The following is a 23,442-nucleotide window of genomic DNA, read 5'->3' as shown; positions in this document are numbered from 1 at the left end:
TAAAGCGAAAGTTAAAAAAAAAGTTTTCTCTTTGCCTGATATCAGAGTTCACATGAAACATAAAATAGTTATATTACATTGCAGCAAATCCTACTTCAGCAAAAGATAGTTTCCATTAAAGTGTGGCAAAAATACAGTCTACTGTCTAAAGACCTGGGTGAAGTTAGGTGGGGAAAGCCCCCACGCAGACATGCTGAAGCCCTTACATTCCGTTAGTTAATATAACCTACTCCAAGACTACAGAGTCTCAGGGCATTTTAACTATTTTTGTCGAAACCAGCCCATTTCTTAACTGTTCTTCAGTGAACCAATGGATAATGCATAGCAAAGAGCATCTGTGAATAACCAATAGCTGGTGCAGTGAATTGTTGACTTTCTTACACTTTGGGAAAAAATGCAGCATACAATACTTCCAGTGACAGCTAAAGATAACACAAAAAACTAGGTGTTCCCACACAGTCTTTATTAATGGTCACAAACTATCTCAAGCGGGAAAAAGTACAGCTGATGTGCAGATGAGGAGGGGTGATTTTATGGAATGTGAAAGAAGACAAATGACTGGAATGCCATGTATCACAGGAAATAATCGAAAATTTACAGTTCCTGATTGCTGGATGATGGCTTGGCTAGAGTGATTAATATTCTGAAGATTAACAAGATGTATAGTTTAATGGTAAATGCTCTTCAGGAGGAGCAAGTTCAGATGAGCTGAAGATTTTTTATATCCTATTGTTTTATGAATCTGTCATTGGGATTTTCATGTATAGTCTGGAAAGAGTGCATGGATTGATGGAGTATGGATTCTAGGGGCCGAGTAGAGTAAGGAACACTTTCAGCATCTGGTATCACGGCAACATATTAAAGGCTAAAAAGAAAGAAATAAGTGACCCAGAAAAACACAAACTGATTATGCAATCTGTTCTGTAATTGTGGATATGAGAGATGAGCTCTCCCAGGTGACCTGACTGTCACATCATCTTGACTGGGTAACTGCAGGAAAGATGTGGCAGTCAGAAGGATATGTAATGCATTTGTATAATTTTTATTTCAAATTAGGGATGAAATGGCTGACAAAAATGGAACTCTAGCAGTGATGGGAGAATTTAAAACATGATTAGTCAAGTATACAAACTTGTTATATTTCCTTGGATGACTTGTGATTTACAGGGCTGTGTATATCATCTGTTACATCTACGATGCTTATCAAGGATATAAAAAAATAGTAGGAGAAACTAATATTACTTGCAAAAAGAAATTAGTATATAAAATGAAGTTGAGAGAAGTGATGTCTTGACAATATTGTCAGACAGAAGTTTTGGAGAGTCTAGTATCATTCTGGAGTTGGCTAAAAGGTGGAATTTGATTACACACGAACTATAGAAAGAAAATGTGCATTGCTGCTATGCAGGAAACTGTTAAGAACAATACATGAAGATGCACTGCAGGACAAACTGTTGCAACTAGTTTCAGACAGCAAGACTGGTTTCAAAGGATGTTAGGGATAGGAATATGGAGTTAGGAGATGCTTAACAAGACCTTCTTAGGAAAAGGAATTTGATTATGTTGCTTGTAAAGTCACAAAATATAGTAAACAAGGGTTGAATGGAATTCCTTGCAGCATATTCAGGCAAATGTCTGTGAAGGTATTGAATGTTTTACATTTGAGGTACAGAGTGGAAAGGTTAGAAGGTTTTCTAGCAAAGTACGGCCAATGATTTATAGAATACAGAAGTGTGGTCACATTATTAAACACAAATGTAAAGCTGGTTAGTGGTTATGTTACAAAATATAAATGTAAAACAGGTTAATGATCATGTTATTAAATAAAAACGTAAAGCTGGTTAGTAGTTATGTCATTAAATACAAATATAAAACTGGTTTGTATACATGTTATTAAACAAAATCATAAAGCTGCTTAGTGTTCGTAATATTAAATGCACATATAAGGCTGGGTAGAGTTCATGTTTGGAAATACAAATGCAAACTGGTTAGTGGTCCTGCTGCAAAATACAAAATTAAAGCTGGTTAGTACATGTTATTAAATATAAATATGAAGCTTGTTAATGGTCGTGTTTGTTATTAAATACAAATGAAAATCTTGTTAGTGGTTATGTTATTGAATATGAATGCAGAGCTATATCTAGGACAGGTCATTGAGGATGCTGCTTTTACAGGGACAAATGGCCAACAGGATGCGAGGGCAGTGCTGGCATCCATTTAAGAAGCAGGATGATATTTCAGCTTCTTAAAAGAATGCCAATACTACATTTGCAGCTCTTCTCAGCATGATTTAATTAATTAATTAATTAATTTATTAATTTGTTAACCAGGGTACCGTTCTGATCACACTCGGCAATTTTCAGGCTCAGATAAAGGAGTCACATAAAGAGAACAAAACATAATTTCTCTGGATACAGCGGTTATTACATAAAAATGTTTACATGTACTAGCACAATGCAGTGATAACAAATAATACAGTGAGTGGCACAGATAAAAATGGAATGCAACATAAGTATTCCAAACAATTATGCAATATTTACAGTATGTATAAAGAAGATGGGTTGGGATAAAAGAGGGGAGGGAGAAGGCACGGTAGAAAAAAGGATGAAGATTGTTAGAGGATAATAGATTGTGTAGGGGGAATGCAGATGACAAAAGAGCAGTCCCCTGGTATATCACAGCTGCTAGAGAAAGCTACTACTGAAACAGCAGTAGTCTGTAATGTGAAGTCTGTTGCGAGGGAAGGTTAAGGACAGCAAGGATTGTGAGCATAGGTTAGAGGTGGTTGTTCCTTTACTGAGGTGGCTGGCAAAACATTTGGAAAGTTTCTAAGTGAAACTGATTGTAATGATGAGATTGGCAGTGAGCATCTTTAATGCACAGACAACCACTGCCCTTTGTTAGGAATTAACAGTGATGTTTCATTGAGGAGACAATGTGATAAATCTGCAAATGTTGTTGGTTGAGATTTGTAGTGCAGCTTGTTTTTTTCTTTCACGCATTACCAGTAATTGAGTGAATGTATTCAAGCTGGGCCACTACAACTCCCTGGCCAATTTTCATTCTCCTGTCTGGAGAAAGAAAGTGAGATTTTCGTAGCCCAGAATAAGAGTTAATTAGTGAGCTGATTTTGGATTTTATTCCCTTAATGCAGCCTTGGAAGTTAAGAAACCAGTCAAGCTACACTTAGAGGTGCTTGAATTGGGCTGTGGTTTCAGTGGAGTTTTTGCAGTTGCATAGTATGCTCAACTGTTGGGGCACATGGGTGAACTTTCGTCTACTTACAAAAATCATGGGTTTGTTTTTTGGGGGGTATTAAGGATGAGTATGTTTCTGTGACAGCCATTGTGGCAACTGGCTTGAGAACTGGCTATATTCCTGCAGAATGGAAAACAGCAACAGTAATTTTCCTGCACAAAGGGGAGCCATCAACTGACCCTGGGAACTACAGACGCATAAGTCTAACCAGCCTCATCTAGAAGGCCATGGAATGAATTATCATGGACCTAGGCGACCTCCAAATACTGGACCCACCTCAGTTTGGCTTCATTAAGGATAGATCATGGTTATTAAACCTGGTAAACTTCTTTGAGAATGTCACCAAAACCATGGACAAAGGTAAGAGAATATACACAGCCTATCGTGACCTTGCCAAGGTTTTCGACACAATACTCCACTCCGGCATTGTTGAGAAACTCTCCCACTGGGGATTAACCCCACTTTATTAATCTAAAGTTAATAGATGGGTAGCAAACTGGCACACCAACATAACACACTCTGTCAAAATTGGTGACCCCATCTCCAACAGTAAACCCATCCCCAGTGGAGTACAACAGAGGTCTGTGCATGACCCCTTACTGTTTATCACCTAACAGAAGTCCAGACCAAAGTAGATGGCCTCTGGCTCACCAAGTTTATTGATGACTGTAAACTGGGATACTTGGGATTAACATGGTTGGGCTTTTAAAGGCTCTAGGGCTGCTAGCCTAGTAACCGCCTATGAACCAATGAACCTAAAATCATACTCTGAATGTTGCATGAGAGGCACTGGCCCTGAAGACGTTTGTCATTAGTGTATAAAAGGATGGGGGGGTTGGGGTAGTTCATCAAGCTGCTTGTTGATTATCAGAGAAAATAATAGTAGGGTTACGGTCGATCTCTGTAAGGCAACATTATTGATGGAAGAGAAACTGTAAAGAGTCCATCAGAAAGGAAGCTTTGATAGCATGCAAAATAGTCTGTGTTGATACCAGCAGAATTGAGTGATTATAAGATCAATAGCCTTTCTGATGTTAATAAATTCTGCATCAGTAAAGAGACTTTTGTTTGTATTGTTGAATATGTCATCTGTTAAAGTGTATAGGGAAGTTAATGGCACTACATCCTGTCCAATAACTATGCTGGTAGAAGATTAGGATACTCTATTTTGTAATGTAGTCTATAAGTTGGATTGAATTAAAGGTTTTCAAACTCCTTCCCCATGTATGGGCATACTCAAATGGTTTTGAAGTCAATAGTGTGTGCAGGTTTGGTGAGTTTGGGAATGGGTTTAAAAATGGTCTGGTTCCATATGCCTGACTACATTTTCAGTAAGAGATATCGAAGTGGGGGAGGGATGATGTTATACTTGCAAAGGCAACAAATCATGGTAAAGATCTATTTGTGCTAGGGAAGTGTCAGAAAGGATATGATCTAATGTTTTTATGATGTCTCATACTGATATTGTTTTAAATAAAATGGTGCAGTAAGGAGGGATGGGTCGTTGTGCTGAGAAAGGGGTATTGGAGTGTTAATGGGATGGGAGTACGGAAGGTGGAGAATTCTTTAAGGAAAAGGAAGCTTTAACTGTATGTATCAAGCTCTTCTTCATTTTTGTCCTTAACTTTGGCTTGAAAGGGCATCACTCTAGGGAACTGCCCAGGGTGTCAGATAACCTAGCAACAGCTGTATGAATGGCAAACTGGTTAGTGGTCATGGTATTAAATATAAATGTAGAACTTTTTGATGGTCATTCTGTTAAACAGAAATGTAAATCTTGCTAGCAAAATATTACATAAAAGTTACGGAGAAGATTTTGGACTCAGTGCAAAGGGCGGGGGTCAAAGTGATGGGTGTTATAAATTAATTGAATTGCTAATTTTGTTTCATACACGTGACACCAAAATATTGGGTTATTTTACTGAATATTGCAAAGCCATTTGACTGTGCACATCATTTTACTTTATTTTCTTCTACAGGCAGGTATGCTTTTCCTGCTTCTTCTAGAAGGCATGTCTTGTTTATGCAGATAACAGTGATGTCTTTTATGAATAGCTAGATACATTTTAAAATGGAACAGCAGCAAAGAATTAAGCAAGGATACCACTTTAATACATTCCTATTTTTGTCTACCTGTTATATCTAAATCTCTTTGTTGAGTGTTTTTCTTATTTTTGGCATAGACACTCCTCATCAGATGTAGTCTTTTCCATGAATCTGGCATGCCTAAACTCAGAGCACTCTTTTACAATCTCTAGTTCTGGACATGGTTTTCCTGTTTATGTCTGCACAGGACTAAGTCATTTAGTTTGTTTAGATAACAACTGCTATTTCAGCTAACAGTTAATGCTTCTATGGATTTCTTCTAAACTATAACATTTACTTCATTCTGTGCTAAATTTCTAAGCAATTTAGGAAACATCTAATTCTACTAGTCTTTCTAAAACATGTACAGAATGCAACGCTGAGCATTAGTTTTTTCATGTTACATATGAATAATATTTTCTGTACAGGTGCTTCTTAACTACTATATAAACAAAATATAACAACTTGCATATCTTTTGTCTGCTCACGCCTTTGGACTAACAAGGACATGACAGCAGACAGAATTCAGACCAGCCTACGTATCTATTTTTCTAATAAACACACACAAAAAAGATGGACCTGGAGAAGATGACCAAGTTTGTTTTGACATGATTTTGAGGAAACTAAGATTAATAATAAACTGGCAGTTGTCAGGTGACTGGAGTTATATAGAAAGGGATTAGCAATTATTCCTTATCCAGATATAGGGTTATTCTTAAGGAAATTTTGTTTTGTTAGGAGAAATAGAAATGAAGTATTTAACTGGAAAAGTTTTGTGAACAGGATACAAACTAGACAGAAAGATTTCCTGTGCCCTGTTAGAAGAATATCCAGTGAAATATAACATTGGTGTCTACTACCAGTTTGTCATATTTTTCTTCTGTCAAAGGAACTGGAAATTAGATTAACTTATTTTTATTTTGTGCCTTACTGAGTAACTGATTAAACTCTTTTACGTAAATGAAATGTCCCTGAAAATGATCTTTATATACCCCTGAATAATAAAGATTACCAATCTAGTGTCATATTAATCAGCACTGTTTCTAGTATACAGGATTCGTATATTATGGTTAGACAATTGTTCTATAGGATATTTGTACTTAGCAGTTTGTATACTTCTGGGTGGGTCTTAAGAAATGCAAACTAGTTTCATTTCATGGGGAAGCAGTTTTCCTGGCAGTGTTTGGGGAAAACAGATGGGGAGCTTGGTACATTCTGAGAGGTAAGGGATTCCTACAGATATGATAAAGACAGGCAGAGAAGACAGTTACAGAGAGTGTTTTTGGAGACTGCCTTTGGGAACACTGTCTGTCACAGAACTGTTAAAGTAGAAATGCAACAAAATAACTTGCTTGATTAATGAGGTGAGGGGTAGTTTTGGTAGGGGAAATTGCTGAGCATGTGCTTCTATCTTGGAAGTGTACACAATTACGAAGTTTTTGAGCTATGTCAAAGATGGAGGATGAATGGTAGGTTAGATTTTTTGATTTTCTGTCACAAGTTAAGACATACTAAAATCTAGAAAGAAAGAAGGAATGTTGGATTTATATTTATGCCATTGCTAGCTACTCTATCTGTAACTATCGATGAATGCATGTTTTGTATAATGAAAATGTTTCAGTTTCAGATGTCTGTGCTCTATTACAGGGAAGAGAGAAATAGGGAGAATATAATATGGGTAATGAGTGGTAAAGCATAATATGATACATGTTGATCCTGAGGCCAGTTCCTTGATATACAGCGATAAATCCATGACTGTTATCCATATCAGCTGGGACTGACTAGTGACCTGCATGCTGGAGTAGGCAACAGGGGAGCAGGGAGTAATGCAGTGAGAGACTGATGTTGTATCACTAACTGGACTGGGGGGGGAGGACCGTCTAGTCCACTGCAAGAATGACACCCACTCCACTGAGGTATATAACACACAACATATGGGCTGGAGATATGCACTTTGCTCTGTCAAGTTGAGTTCATGTAATACTTTTTATCCCATATATATATATGTGTACAACAGCAAGCATAACAAGCCTGAACTTTGGTGAATGCATATCACACACCAGAATGCAGTTAAGATGGCTGTTTTGTTTTTTTTTTCTCAAAAAAGTTTTATTTTTTCAAATACAGTTAAATAAATTCCATAGTATTTGTATATAACATCTTAAATAACTATGTACACTATTTACATCAGCCCGACACTATAACAGAGCTTAATATATACAATTACTTTATAGGTATTAATCCAGTTATCAGAGTGTATCTGTTCAGTTATTGTAAAGTGTCAATGATAAGACTTTTTCCATGGATTGTTAATAAATGGTTTAGGATGAATCCTTAATTCTTTAATTTCAATTTCCAACAATGCTGTGGTCTTCAGTAGGCTGTAGAAGTCTTCCAAAGTCGTTATTGTGTTTGCATTCCATCTTTATACATTTCCTTGAGATTGCAAGTATTTTCCAAACTAGATACATATTTGACTCATTTAAATGAGTACCTTCATATACATTTAATAATGCTAGAGCTTTAGATAAGTTAAACAATTCATTAAATAAAGCTTGTAAAAAGTTTTTAATACCATTCCAAAATGGCTGAATTTTAACAGTTGAAAAAAATGTGATTCCAATCTGCATTGTGTGTTTGATCACACCTCCAACATATTCCCTTTGTGGAAGAATTAATTTTAGTAATTCTATCTGGAGTTAAGAATGCTCTGTGCAAGCATTTCCAATTAAAAACTTTCCAGTATTGTGTAAAGGATGTATGTTTGATTGATAATAAAATATTTGATTTAATTTCTTCAGTTAGCTGTAATGAGTGTCCTTTTGTTATATAATTCCAATATGAGAATTTGGGTGTTGTTTTATAATTTATCAATATCTTGTAAAATTTCAAAATACTATTTCCCATGTCATAATCATTATATATGATTTCATATAGGTATTTCATAAGTTTAGGTATATCTTTAAAATGAAGAATTACTAATTATTCTGCATAAATCTTGCAAATACATCAGAATGCTTTGCATAGTTAGCCAATCTTGTTGTGGAATTTTGTATGTTGTTTCTATTGTTTGCATATCCAGAACTTTTAGTTCTTTGATACATTAAAACCAACAATCAAATCCGTTCTGTTTCCAAGAATTAATTATTTCTCTGTATATTTTATGTGGATATCTCTTTGTAACTACGAATGGTGTTAAAAGATCAAACCAGATTTTTAAATCTATATTTGCATTAATAACTTTCCTAAATGAGTCAATGTAATAATTAATCATACGAGTTTTAGTGGGCTTAGTTATGATATATTGCATACTAATATATAATATGTGCCATGGCAAATTGTTTTTATCTGGTGTTTGAAATTTTTTTTGTAAATCAAATTCATTTATTGATATTACAGTTAGTAATTCTTTCCAATTTGCAGAATAATTTGGACTTATCCAGTCTGAGATCGTTTTAGATACTGATGCTTTTATATATGTTAATATATCAGGAAAGTTTAATCTTCCCTGTTTCCATAGTCTGATATGATGTGTTAAAGCTATTCTGTTTCTTTTTGGAAACCATAAAAATTTTATTAGGCATGGGTTTATTTCTTTGAGTATATTCCTTTCTGGTAACAGTTGTATTGCCAAAGCTATTTATAGAATCTTGGGTAGTAAAGACATCTTTATTAACTGTAGTCTTTCTTCATTATTATCCTTGCATACCTCAAATCCTAGATATTTTAAAGTATATTCTTGTTTCCCTATAATGTGATTCCCCTTCATCTGCAATTCTTTTTTTTATTTAAAAATAAAAAAAATGATTTTGATTTATTGAAATGGAGTCCTGAAGTCCTGCAAAATGTGTCAGTTAAAATATATAATTCTTCTAATGTCTCTTTTGTATTGGATAATGTTAATAATGTGTCATCAGCAAACAGCATTACTTTAGAATTGTATTGTTCATAAACATCTACTCCTTTGATTTTTGTATTGTTACATATTGAATCTGCCAATATTTCAACAGCCAAAGCAAACAGAATTGGTGTCATGGGACATCATTGTTTAGTACCCTTTGTTATATGTATAGATTCAGAGGTGAAAGGGCCTAGCTTAACATATGCTAAATTATTTGTATATATATATATATATATATATATATATATATATATATATATATATATATATATATATATATATATATATATATATATATATATATTCTTTAGTAGATGAACAAAGGAAGGAGGAAATTCAAATAACACCAGAATTTTGAATAAACAGTCCCAATTTAGGGACTCAAAGGCTTTCTCTATATCTAAGCCAATTATGAGTGTTTCTTTATTTTCTTTATTAATATAATCTATAAGAGAAATTATCCTTTTAATATTGTCATGTGTGTGTCTATGATATATAAATCCAGTTTGATCATTATTTATTGTTTTGGATAGTGGTGTTTTCATTCTGTTAGTTAATATTGTCATAACTATCTTATAGCCATTATTTAATAATGATATAGGTCTATATGAGGTACAGAGGTTTGGGGATTTGTGTTCCTCCAGGATTGGTGTGATTAAAGAATATCTCCAAGAAGGTGGTATTAAAGCTTGTGACTAAATTTCTAATAGAGCTTTATGGAAGAGGGATAGTATCTTTGAAGGAAAAAGTTTATATATTTCCATAATTATGCCATATATACCTGGAGCTTTATTATTTTTACCCTCTTGTATTGCATCTTTAATTTCTTTGAAGGATATGGGTACTTGCAGATCTAGTTTTAATTTTTCTGGCATTTTTTTATATTACAACATTTTTCATCTAGATTTAATTGATCGATATGTATATTTTCTTTTTGGAAATGTTCCATATAGTGATTTCTATAGAGATCAAGAATGTTACCTATATCCAAGACATTTTTCCCTTTCTTTTCATGGAATATACTTTTAATGTTATTAGCTTTTGATTTATTTTGATTCTTGAGGATAAATTATGTAGATATTTGGGAGAAGTGGCCAAGGTATTACTTTTTAGTTTTTCTAAAGCTAAACTAGTTTTATGTGTTAGAAATTCATTGTATTTATCATTTAATACTTCTACTTTCTTTTTCATCTCCAAATGATTTAGATTTTTTTTTCACATTTTACTGACAAAAGTTTGGATTGTAGATCTAATAATTCAGAATCCCATTCTCTGATTTTTTTATATACCAAGTTAGGGTTTTACCATATACGTAAGCTTTTTAATGAGTCCCATATCATTATTTTATTTATCTCTGTTGTGTAATTAATATCTAAGAAGAACTGTAATTCAGATAATAACCAGGGTTTGAACTCTTTAATTTTAATTATATATGCTGGAATTCTGGAGTTAAAGATTAATGGTTTGTACCCATTTTGAAGTTTTAGTATCAATGAATTGTGGTCTGAAAAGGGGCAGGGAGTGATTGAGAAATGAATGATTTCAGAGTGCAAGTCATGGGCAGCAAATATTTTATCTTTTCTAGTCTGGATACCAAATCTGTGATCTTGATGGGAAAACAACAAAGATTTATCTTCTTTAAATATGAAAGTATCTACAAGATGAAATGATTCTACCCACTTGTTTAAAGCTTTTGATACAGCAGATGTACGCAGCAGTCTTTTATTTGTTGTTTCAGAAATATCAAATATACAGTTAAAATCTCCTCCTAATATTAAGTTGCCTTTATAATTATTGGAAATGAAATCCAAAGATGGCTGTTTGAGGTGATGGCCATACCATGACTAGTTCTCACCCCATGACAGGAACAAATAAAAATGGTCAACTGTGGTGGCCTTATATGACTGGCAGGTAAGGGAGGCAGGAACTAAATTATGTAAAACATTTTGATGTTATTAATCTTTTTTATTTTGATACTGTTAATGTAATGTTATATGTTATTTTATTAAAATTCTCCTTTTCTGTTTTCTTGAATTATGACTTGCATTCCTGGGTCAATAAGCTATTGTATGGCCACTGTTCACTTGCACAACTTGGGTTACCTCAATAGCTCAGTTGAGCAAAAGCTTGATGTAAAACCAATCAACCTGCCAAACATGAACTAAGGATTGTTACACTCAGTATAGGTTCACTGACGGCATGCAACTTGGAAGTGGATGAGATGATGTTAAGGAGGAGGCTGGACATCTTGTGTATCCAGAAGAGAAGATGGAAGGGCAGTGTAGCAAAGACACTTAGCTTAGGATCTAGAGTCTGCTACTCAGAAGGAGGACAGGACAGAAATGGTGTAGGAACTGAGGGGTGAAGGAGTGCTTTTTGAAGAAAGTGAGGGATGTCTTTAGAATTAATGACAGACTCATGGCAATCAGACTCTAGTGTAAGGATAGGACAGTATTCATAATCTCAGCATATACCCCATGGCCAGAGAGGAAACGAGTGCATTCAGGCAACAGCTGCATGACCTAATAAATAAAGAAGAACATTGTGAGTTTGTATAGATAATTTAGGGCCTCAGTATTCATATTGACAGACAGAATAAGATATGAGGACTGACTGGGCCCACATGGGCGAGGCAACAGGAATAAAGAAGGAGACACCATTCTAGACTTCTGTCTGGCAAATGGCTTGATGATGGCTAAATCATGGCTCAGCAAGACACAAATGTTATAAGATAACTTACATGACAGGTCAACAAGCAACTCAGGTAGATGTCCTTTTAGTAAGTTAAGAGCACTGAGGTAGAATCAAAGATTGCAAACTCATCCACAGTGTCAAACAGTTGGTCCATAGCATAAACCACTGGTGACCACAAATTAATGCAAACAGTTGTCAGAGAAGGTCCAAGATCAACAAAAACTAGGCTGAAGACCTGGACGTTGACTGGAGTGAAAGAACAATACTTCAAGGAAATAGTCAGAACTCTAGCACCTCAGGAGGAAGAAGAAGAAATAGGTAGAGCTGAAGAAGGATGGCAGCATCCAGTAACCTAGCAGGTGACTCCCTTTTCTCTTATCACATCTCTAAGGTTTGAAACTTGGTTGCTCTCTGACTAAGACAGCAAAGTAAACTAAAAACCTACAAATATCAACTCAAACAATGCACAATGGACAATTGGTCTTGCTCACTCTCCATCCCTGGTCAAGCCTCCTCACTATCACCCACAGTTAAAGATACACACTATCACTCTCAGCTCTTCTTTTTCTTACCCAAACCTCCCATCCATAGCCCACTTGCTTCATATCCCTCTCAACTATACTCCTCTTTTAAGTACTATTCCTGACCTTCTCCCTCCCTTCTACTAATCACCGACCATCTCAACTCCTTATGCCACACCCTACCTGACCTTGCTCTCTGTCTCCTCCTCCTTCTATTCCCTGAATTTAATGGCAAATTCTAGTTCCTTTATTACATTTGTACAAAAAAGTACCAGTGTAACTATATGCTTGTAGTTTTGTTACAATTTATTCAATGTATTTCATGCAACCATGTGTTGACAATTTTAATTACAATGTTTTGAATGTGCAGTACTTCAACACCTTTGATTTTGTGACAGTTTTATAAACAATGTATTCACTATACAACCCTTTTTTCTATGTGTATCTATGTCAACTATTTTTTATTTCTGTTATGGAGCTTTTCTCCTCGGGGCCCCACTGGAAATGGGAAATTCCCAGTCAGACGATCCCAGTAAAAAAAATGCAAATAATAATCTCAATATATCATGTGTGAAGACTATAGAATAGATATGTGGCTGAGCCAGGTTTGGAAATAAGGTATGTAATGAAAGCTGGTGGTGGAATGCAGAAGTACAGGAAGTTATCAAAGGAAAAAAGGATTGCAGGAAAAAGTGAGAGATAGAAAAGATAGACCAGACTAAGAAGGAATATTGGTTGGCTGGCAAACAGGCTAACAGAGCAGTCACAATAGCAAAGACCAAGCGATCAGAGGCTCTCTACCTGCTTCTAGAAAGTGACCCAGCAGATGGCACTATAAACTCAATGTTTAAGCTCCGTGGATCCAGATTTGGCATCCTGCAGACTACAAGAGCAACTGGAAGGAGAAAGAAAGACTTTAAGTGCCTCCATTTTGATTTTTTCTGAATTTCCTGCTTTCTGAACTTGATTTAAGTTGTTTTTTTTAATTTAACTGCATTTATATAACATATAATGTTTTAGCTGCTTTTCTGCAAAAAAAAAAAAAATGTTCTAAGCTTATTTCTCGCCTTTCATGTAACTAGTCTAGTCCAGATACAGATTTGCTGTATCCAGGACTGTTTTGTAAGTTTCTGAGTCCCCCAGACCTTTCTGTGTTAGAGGAAAGCCTTCTAGCTTATCAGTGGGAATGGTAAGCACTAGGTAGCCTATCTACCACAAGAGGAGTGGTTTCTGGTCCAGAAATTGTAGTTTATTGGCTGTTTGGGCAGTTTTTCCATTCCTTTCAACTTTTTGGTTTAAAAACCTGTGTTTGCATAGGTTTGCACTTGTTTAAGCTCCGTGGATCCAAATTTGGCATCCTGCAGACTACAAGAGCAACTGGAAGGAGAAAGGGAGACTTTAAGTGCCTCCATTTTGATTTGTTTCTGAATTTACTGCTTTCTGCACTTGTTTTAAGTAATATTTTTAATTTAACTGCATTTATTTAAACTGTATTTGCTTTAATATTGTTACACATGCAACTGTGCTGGCTTACACTGCATTTAAAGGGTTTATTACTGTTTTAGCTGCTTTTTTGCAAAAAAAAAAAATGCAAAAAAAGTTCTAAGCTTGTTTTCCGCCTTTCCTGTACCTAGTCTAGTCCAGATATAGATTTGCTGTATCTAGGACTGTTTTATAAGTTTCTGAGTCCCCCAGACCTTTCTGTCTTGGAGGGAAGCCTTCTAGCTTATCAGTGGGAGTGGTAAACACTAGGTAGCCTATCTACCACAAAAGGAGTGGTTTCCAGCCCAGAAATTGTAGTTTATTGGCCATTTGGGCAGTTTTTCCATCCCTTTCAACTTTCTGGTTTAAAAGCCTGTGTTTGTGAGGGTTTGCACACCACTTAGCTCTGATGAGCTGAGGTAAACTACTACTGGTGCCAGAAAGTCTGCTCTTCAATTTTTCCCTTAGAACATGCTTGTTCTTTACTTCAGGCACTTTAATTAGCTTAATTGACTAGCACTTTAACAGGCTTTAGTAGCATTTATCGTAGTACACTTAGCTGCTGTCAGCACTAGCTGTTCCTATGCAGTAACAGCACCAGTACTTGTTAGTTATGACCATCCCTCCAGGCATGACTGAAGGCCAATTTCCTGTGCTTTCTCCTACTAGCCTGGTGCACTTGAGCATTCTGAGACAGTGTAGCAACTGTCTCATGTGCACAGAAACCCTCTCCTCTTACCTCCCAACACTCATACATATGAGAGATGCACTTATATCACTAAACTGGAAGCAGTGCACTCTCCAGCAAAGACTAGACTAGCTGGTCAACAGGAGAATGTCAACACTTGAAACACACTACATGGAACACACAGCCCTCCAGAACACCAACCAAAACAACTCACACATAGAAACACAAACCATACACCCAGCTTTGTGGAGGCTCTCAATAAAAATGTACCCAAACAACAGACACCCCCAAGACAGAAACACACTCGACCACCACAACACAACACCAACCTCAGAACACATAGCTCACCACCACATTATGCCCCTAAACCTAAGCCTTTAAGGCAAAATACTTTGCCCAATGTACTAATCATAGGAGACTCAATTGTGAGGCACAGAGATTTTCCACTCACAAGGTTGAGCAAGGATAAGGTGACAGTTGTCTATCAGGTGCCAGGATCCACCACATAACACATGTACTCAGGTCACTCCACAACAAGTACAAATATGACTCATTCATTGCCCATGTGATGTACCTCCCTGGCTACATGAAAGGAGATGTGTTGGAACTCTCGGATTATGTGGCCCAGGCAGGTATAACCCTAGCCCTGAGCAGTAGTCTACCATCACCTGGAATGATACCACAGTACGAGCAGAAAATGATTGACTTCAACAATTGGCTAAGTTTTTGGTGTCATTCTAAGGGGATCCAGTATCTGTCTGCTTGGGACGACATGATCGGCAGACTTTAATGCTTTGCCAGAGATGGTCTGCATCCGTCACCCCTGGGGTTCCGGCTACTGGCTAAGGCTTTTGTTACCCCTAAAATGCCTTTTTAGGCAGTGTTCTAAAGACCAAAATTCCACCATAACTGCAACAAACAAATGCAATCTGAGAGTCATGCTGCTCAATGCTAGACGCCTAAATCTCAAGATGCACTCATTCGAAGCTCTTCTCAAAATGGAGAATGTCGACACCTGTGCTGTAATGGAGACCTGGTTTAAAGAGGCAGAAAGCACCCCTGCACTCCCAGGCAACAACTCATTCCATACCTTTCGACCCCAGAATATGGCCGGAAGCTCCAAAGGCAGTGGTGTCTCCATATTCATAAAGGATACACACACCTCCAGACTGGTAGCCCAGTATAATGCATCCGAGATAGTTCAGGTACAATTAACATAGGATTAGATGGTGATACAAGTCATAGCCTGCTACAGAACCCCAACCATGTCCCTTGACTCTCACTCCAACTTCCTAAGCACCCTGGAATCTATCAAGGTCCAGCCCAATACTCTCATACTGGGTGACTTCAACTACCCTTCAATCAACTGGGAAAACTATTCTAGCAATAATGTACAGGCCCAATGCTTCCTGGAATTTTTTAATTCCAATGCCCTGGACCAGCTCATTCTGACCCCCACTAGAAGAAGCAACATCCTCGACCTGGTTATCACCAACATGGGAGACTGTTATTCCACACCTTTAGTCAACTCCTCCCTGGTTAAATCCGACCACAAACTGATCACCATGAAAATCTCAATCTCACCCACACTACCCACTAAGGTGACCACCCTGAAAAACTTCTCCAAAGCTGACTTTGGGCTCCTAAAAACAGAGGTGGGTAACTTCTCGGCACCCATGCCAATGGAAAACAGCTGCATGACTGCTGAATCATACACCAATGTACTGTACGAGCACGTAAACAAATGCATGGATCTCGCCATACCAAACAGAAACAAGACACTCTCTTCCAAAAAAAGGAAGCCAATATGGTGGTCCCCAGCCATCAACAAACTCTACAACAGAAGGAAGAAACTGTTGCAGAAAAATGAAGTCACAAGACTGGAAAAACTCCCTTACCAGACTCAACAAAAATTTGAGATCCCTTTATCAAGTCCTCTAAAGACAGCTATGAAGGCAGAATTGCAGCTGACACCAAATAACAACCACAAAGCCTTCTATAGCTATATCAAGAACCTCCAAGGCAATACCCAGATTTGCTCCGAGTTATTGCACAATGGTACCTCCTATACCAAGCCATCAGATATAGCCAACATACTGGCTGATAGATTCAGTGCCAATTTTACCCCTCTCACCCCCCCCCCAAAGGCCCTATCACAATACCAGAAGAAAGTCTGGTACCCACCATTTCTGTGGCACAGGCAAAAGCTGCATTGTCTAAAGCCAAGAATACAGTGTCCATGGGACTGGATAATATCCCTGGCTGTATCCTACATGAACTACAAAATGAACTGGCACCACACCTGTGTGCCCTGCTCAATCACAGCCTTACCTCAGGCTTTGTCCCTAATGAATGGTGCACTGCTACAGTTATCCCTCTCCACAAAGGGAGAGCAACTACAGACCCAGGGGACTACTGCCACATTAGCCTGACAAGTCTGGTATGCAAAGCTATGGAGTGCATCATCATAGACCTGCTCAACAATGATATAGGCATTCTCCAACTCTTGACCCCACACAGTTTGGCTTTGTCAAGAGGAGATCCTGCCTGCTAAATCTGGTTGACTTCTTCGAGGCAGCCACCAAGGCTGTGGATGAGGGTAAGACAGTGCATACAGCCTACCTTGACCTGGCCAAGCCCTTTGATACCATTCCCCACTCGGGTATCATTGATAAACTCACCAAACTAGGCATCAATCCTTATATCAACAGGTCAGTTGCAAACTGGCTCACAGACAGGACCCACAGAGTGAAAATTGCAGACTCCAAGTCAGACTGTTGACCAGTCATGAGTGGAGTCCCACAGAGCTCAGTCCAGGGCCCTCTCCTGTTTGGCATCTACTTCTCAAAAGTCAAACCTCAAGAACTGTCAAACAAGCAAAATAAACTAACAAAGCTTCACAAAAAAAATATAACAAAATGGTCACAAACCACGTTCCAAAGCATTTCGCTGTTTAATATTTTTAAAATTCAAACTAAAATTTAGTATATATACAATAGTATATAATCAGTAATATAGGTATATTTTCTTAAAAAAAAACAAAATGTAATAAAATGGGTGAAAAAAGTTTTTTTTAATAATGTTTTAGGTCTCCTGTTTTAAAGTAACAGATTTATGAAATAATTATTTTCTTATTTTCTCATTTTTTCTTTTCTTTTTTGGTTTGTATGTATTAAAACATATGTTTTTAAATATGTAAATGAACTTTTAATTTTTAATTTTTATTATGTCAAGAATGTGATTGGTTGTGAAATTTGATAGGTGAGAAATAAATTAGTAACTTGATTGCTGTTTCAAATGACACTGATGATGCCTGATGTATGAGAAGATGAAAGTGCTTAGTCATTTGAATTTTAAAAATATGAAACAGTGATACACTTTGGAATGTGGTTTGTGACTGTTTTTTTTTTTTATGACGTTTTGTTACTTCTCAGAAGTCCAGGCCAACACAGAGGGAATCTGGCTGACCAAATTCACTGATGACTGCAAACTAGGAGTCATTATCAACTCCCCAAGTGATGCAAACATCCTACAAAAGGGCCTCTCTGAGACATTTGACTGGTGTAGGAACCATGGCCTTAAGCTTAACTCCAAAAAATGCGTTATCATTCCCTTTGGAAAAAACTCAGCTCCCACGAATTACCACATTGACAGTAACCCACTAAACACTGAAGGGGCCATAAGAGATCTGGGCACCCAGGTTGACAGCCACCTCACCTTCGACCACCATGTTGCCACTGTGGTCAGAAAGTCCTTGTACGTGGCACATCTTATAACCAAAGGGTTGGCATTCAGAAATAAAGAGGTCATCATCCCTCTCTACTCATCCCTCATTGACCAATCATCGAATATAATGCCCCATTTGGCATGTACCTGACCAGACACCTACAACAGCTGCAGAGGCCACAAAAGTACCTCATAAAAAGGATGCTAGGCCTTAAACACATGTCCTACATGGACAGACTCAAGAAACTTCAGCTGTTCTCAGTCTCTTATCGTCTACTCAGAGGTGATCTCTACTTGACTTACAAAGCCATGTCTGACCCAGCCCTACTTGAAATGCTACACCTAAAGAAATCCCAATCCCCCCATGCCACACGCTCCAGAGACCACAACCTCACTACTACAATCAACAGAACATGCTGGAGGGACAGGTTAATCTTCCAAAGACTGCCCATACTCTGGAATAGGCTTCCCATTCATGTCAAGCAGAGCACCTCGCTGGCCCTCTTCAAGAGAAATCTCGACGAGTGGATGGGTAACAGAAAGTTCACCCCAGGGAACACTCCAGTTGCCCTACTGGACAGAGGCACTGTGAACTAACATTAGGTGGCACGGTGTCAGGGAACATTTTTTGGGCTAGGCTTGTAAAGGCTCCAGGGCCATTAGCTTAGTACACACCTATGAACCTAGGAGGTTGCAAGGCAGAAAGACAACAAAGACAGTCATTAGACACAGTTCATAAGGGTTGTCAACAACAACCTGTATCCCAGATCACAGGACATCAAAAGCAGATGGAAAGAGTACCTCCAGCAGTTTCTAAATGAAGAAAACATCACAGAAGCTGTACTGTCCCATACAGATCTTACAGTGAAAGAGGAAAAACAGTCCACTTTAGAAGAAGTATGAACAGCAGTAAGGAAAAATAGAGGGAAAGCAGCAGGCTCAGATGAGATCATAGAAGATATTGGTTGAGTTATGGGAGAAATGATTCCAGAGGGTACTCACAGCAGTATGGAGAGAAAGGTGTATGCTAGATGATGAAAGAATAAGCATTTTAGAGCCAGTGTACAAGAACAAAGGGGACATTCAGAACCATGGATATACACGGGTATCAAACTCATCTCACACTGCACGAAAGTGCTGAAGAAAATGACTGATAAATGAATACGTAGGGTAACAGAAAGTAAGATGGGAGATAAGCAGTTCAGATTCAGATCAGGATGCAGCACAAGTGACTTGATATTTGCAGTGAGACATATAGTTGAGAAGACGCTAAAGATGAGGAACGAGTACAACTGGGCATTCCTAGATTGGGAGAAAACATGTGACTGGGCCCAAGAAAGCTAATTTGAGCAGGTCTGTGGTGGTTCAAAGTCCCAGAAACACTGGCAGATTTTCTTCAAGATACAAGGACCCAACAACACAAGTACAAGCAGTGTTCTGACTCACAGAGGGGGTCCCAGTAGGATAGGTGTGCATAAAGGATTAGCTCTGAGCCCACTACTGTTCATACTGATGATGATGGACTACATTTGCAAACAGGTTGGTGGGGACAGGTCATCAAAGCTGCTGTATGATGATATTTAGTATTACAAGCAGATTCTGAATAGGAACTTTAGCAAATTATAGGGAATGAAATACAAAATTGAAGGCACATGGGATGAAACTGAGTAAAGATGAGGCAGTAGGCACAACAGCAAATGGAGGACATTAGAAGAAGACAATGAAATTTGTGACATAAGGCAAAAACAGGGAAACAGGTTAACATTTTCAAGTATGTGGGAGGGGTTGTTGAGGAGAAGGGAAGTCTGAATGAGGAGGTCAAAGCCAGAATAAGGGGCTGCAGCAAACTGGCAAAGGCTGTCATGGGTTATGTGTCACAGAAGAATGCCAAAGAAGCTAAAAAGTAAGGTCTACAAAACAGTGGCATGACCAATACTACTGTATAGTACAAAAACTTGGACAGTGAAGGCAGAGCAGATGAGGAAGCTAGAGGTTATGGAGATGAAGTGTGTGAAATGGGAGGCAGGATTCACACTGTCAGACAGGAGAAGAAATAAAGACATCAGAGCAGAATCCAAAGAAGCTCCTACTGTAGAGATTGTTCAAAAAGAACAGACTACAGTGGTTTAGGCACACGTGTAGGAAAGATAATATTTTTGGTGAAGACGATTTGTGAGAGACAGGTCTATATTACTTCGTCAAAATAGCAATTCAGCGAACGCCTACTCAACGAACATAAAACAGCGAACATTCACATCCGTGAATGTGTTACATAGGGAAAGGAGTTACTTGGGCAAAATTCCCATTGTAACACACACTGCAGTATATCAAATCCACACACCCCTAGATCGCACTACAGTCGGGAAAAGGGCATTTCCTCATGTTGCCCAAGTAACTCCTTGCCATATGTAACACATTCACGGATGTGAACTTTCGTTTAAGTGAATGTTCACTGTTTTATGTTCATTAAATAGAGTTTGCTGAATTGCTATTTTGACAAGGTAATATAAACCATGATAGAGAGGAAGAAGGCAAGAGACAATGAGGCCATTCAGCAAGATGGATGACTGCATGCATGAAAACTTACAACAGTCAGGCATGTCTGTCGAAGAAGGAAGGAGAGTGGCACTGAATCAAGAGATATGGTGCAGCTGAAATGATACACCAACTCAATGCAGAAATTGGGGAAAAGGGGTTGATGATAATAACTTGCATTATTTTACTGCCATCCAGACAGCATGAGCACCAGGCTTGGAAGAAGGGACCACATTTTACTGCCTCTTCCAAAGGATGGTGCATTCTGTCAGTTTAGCAACCTCGTATGCTCCAGGTAGATACCGGTATTTTAGGTTATCAACACCTTCCTGGAGCAAGAGCTCACAACCTTCAGTTTTATAGATGAATTTGCTACTAACTGCACCAGAAAACTGACATTTCATAAATCCATGTCGGTTTTTGGTTATGTGGGTAGCACACACATCTGCATACAGTAATTTAGATGTATTTATAGAAGCTAATGTATATAAATAAAGCAGCTGTCATTTATGTTTCCACAAGAATATTAGTATATATCCCTGAAGAAACTGCAGCTGAGGATTGAAAACCTATTACAGTCATCCATTCCCCCTAAAACACTGACATTTATAGTATGCAGCAAGAAATTGCATCACTTTGATCTTAAACTGAATCACATTTTGTTCAATTCTACTTCACTTTGTTCATTTGTAAAGTACTGTGGAAGATGACTCTAACAAGCAAGGACCATTTTGCAATGCTCTTTCATTAACCATTATGGTGAAGGATGGCTATGTTTAAGACACAGCCCCTTTTTCTGTAGAACTCAAAAGATAGCTGTATGTGGTTATTTTCATTGTATGGGCCAGTGGTGAACAGTATACTACATGTAGGAGCTTAAATGTTAAGTACTTTAAAAGTAAGATGGCTTTAGCAGTCAGTAGCAGTCACTTGGCTTTCTGAAAAGACAGACAGTGGTGCTCCCTATTAGGTATGGCAATAAAGCGACAATCTCACATCTGGATGACTGAGCATAGTCCATTTTGTTCCTCTTAGCTCCCCAAAAAGGAAATCAAATTAGCATCCATACTCTTCAAAATCTTGTTTTCTCTTGCAACTAAACAGACAAACTAGGCCACCCTGTTACTGAAGCATGAGCTTACCATGTGAAAAACAGTGAGTAACATCCACACAACATTGTAACATATCCCAATAATTGCATACAAGAATAGTTGTAGTGGTATGTATTTTACTGAATGTCTGTCTCTCACACACACACACACACACACACACACACACACACACACACACATGGGCACATACGTGCAGGCACGCATACACGCACAAAACACACAAACACATACACACAAAATCTCTCACACACAAACATACACCTACCTTTCTGTGATGTCTGCTTTGGTTAACTTGGTACACCCCTTTGGCTTTTCACTAAAGCTTTACATGACACTGAGTATCTAAGGTGTGTGTAAAGTTTTTTCACCCCCATACTGTTCTATACTTTACACTTCTAAACTACCTGTGCATAACATCAGCCAACAGTTGAATAAAATACATCTTTAAGTATAAAAATTAAAAGGCAACGTTACCTCTGGATTTTCCCAAAAATCTTCATGCCTGTGTATGCAGTAGATGCTAATTCCAATAAGCGACTCTATACAAAAAGTAAGCAATACACATTTTAAAATGACTGTCATGAGTGTAACAATGTCACTGAAATATGCTTTAGACTTGAGGCAAAATTTACAAATTAGTTACACAACATATTACAAAACTCTTAAAAGGAATAAATCACAAAAAGCAACTCCCCAATGGCATACAGCTTTTTAAATTGCTTCTTTATATTTTTGTACTTGCCTTATGGATCAAAGCATGTGATACCTACAGAACTATCCATTTCTGCCCTATCATTCCTTTTATGCAATCCTGCTTTTTAAATAAAAATGTCTGAAAAAAAGGTTTTGCCGATGGAGCTTTCACAGACAATTCATGTGAATTTTACCCTCCCTGACATTATGGGGGGAGAGAGGTCTGTCCATAGATTTTAATGGATGCATCATAATGAATACATGGGATGCTGTCCAATAAAATTTTAGATGCACCCCCTACTCTAACCCTACCAAGACATCTTCTAAGGATACAGCAGAATTATGTGGCTGTGTTCTTAATAAAAACAGCTTACAAAGATTTTTATAAAGATACTGTTCACATAAAATAGGGGCAGTGGGAAGGAATGCATTGCTCACTTTAGTACGAAATAAAAACAAACAGTCTGACCAACAAGGCTAAAGTCATAAAACCATGAATTTAATCAGAAACAAAAAAAAAGATAAAATGGATTAGCGCTTTCACCCAAGGTGCTTCATCAGATCCTAAAAATACAAAAGCATATAGCTATTTAAAATTCCAATAGCCAATCAAAACTCAAAAAACTAAAGGTGAAAAAAACTGTTGCAAAAAAGAGTAAAATCCCATGACTGGAAGAACTCCCTGGTCAGCCTCACTAAGAAGCTGAGATACCTCATAAAATCCTCCAAAGCTAGTTTTTGAAAACA

At 37.6% G+C, this 23,442-nt stretch overlaps 1 protein-coding gene across 2 annotated transcripts in view; it reads right to left on the bottom strand.

Annotated features, from left to right (window-relative positions):
- Positions 1–23,442, bottom strand: part of LOC122813496 (cytochrome P450 4B1-like) — a 1,102,348-nt gene that overhangs the window by 88,637 nt on the left and 990,269 nt on the right. For both annotated transcript variants that reach the window (XM_044085840.1, XM_044085839.1), the window contains exon 10: positions 22,477–22,541. In XM_044085840.1, coding sequence (XP_043941775.1) covers positions 22,477–22,541 — 65 coding nt within the window. The remainder of the gene's footprint in view (positions 1–22,476; positions 22,542–23,442) is intronic.

This window comes from Protopterus annectens, chromosome 10.part0 (genome assembly GCF_019279795.1).
Source record: "Protopterus annectens isolate FY-2018-M chromosome 10.part0, PAN1.0, whole genome shotgun sequence".
NCBI lineage: Eukaryota > Metazoa > Chordata > Ceratodontiformes > Protopteridae > Protopterus > Protopterus annectens.
This window is presented reverse-complemented; position numbering and strand designations above follow the sequence as displayed.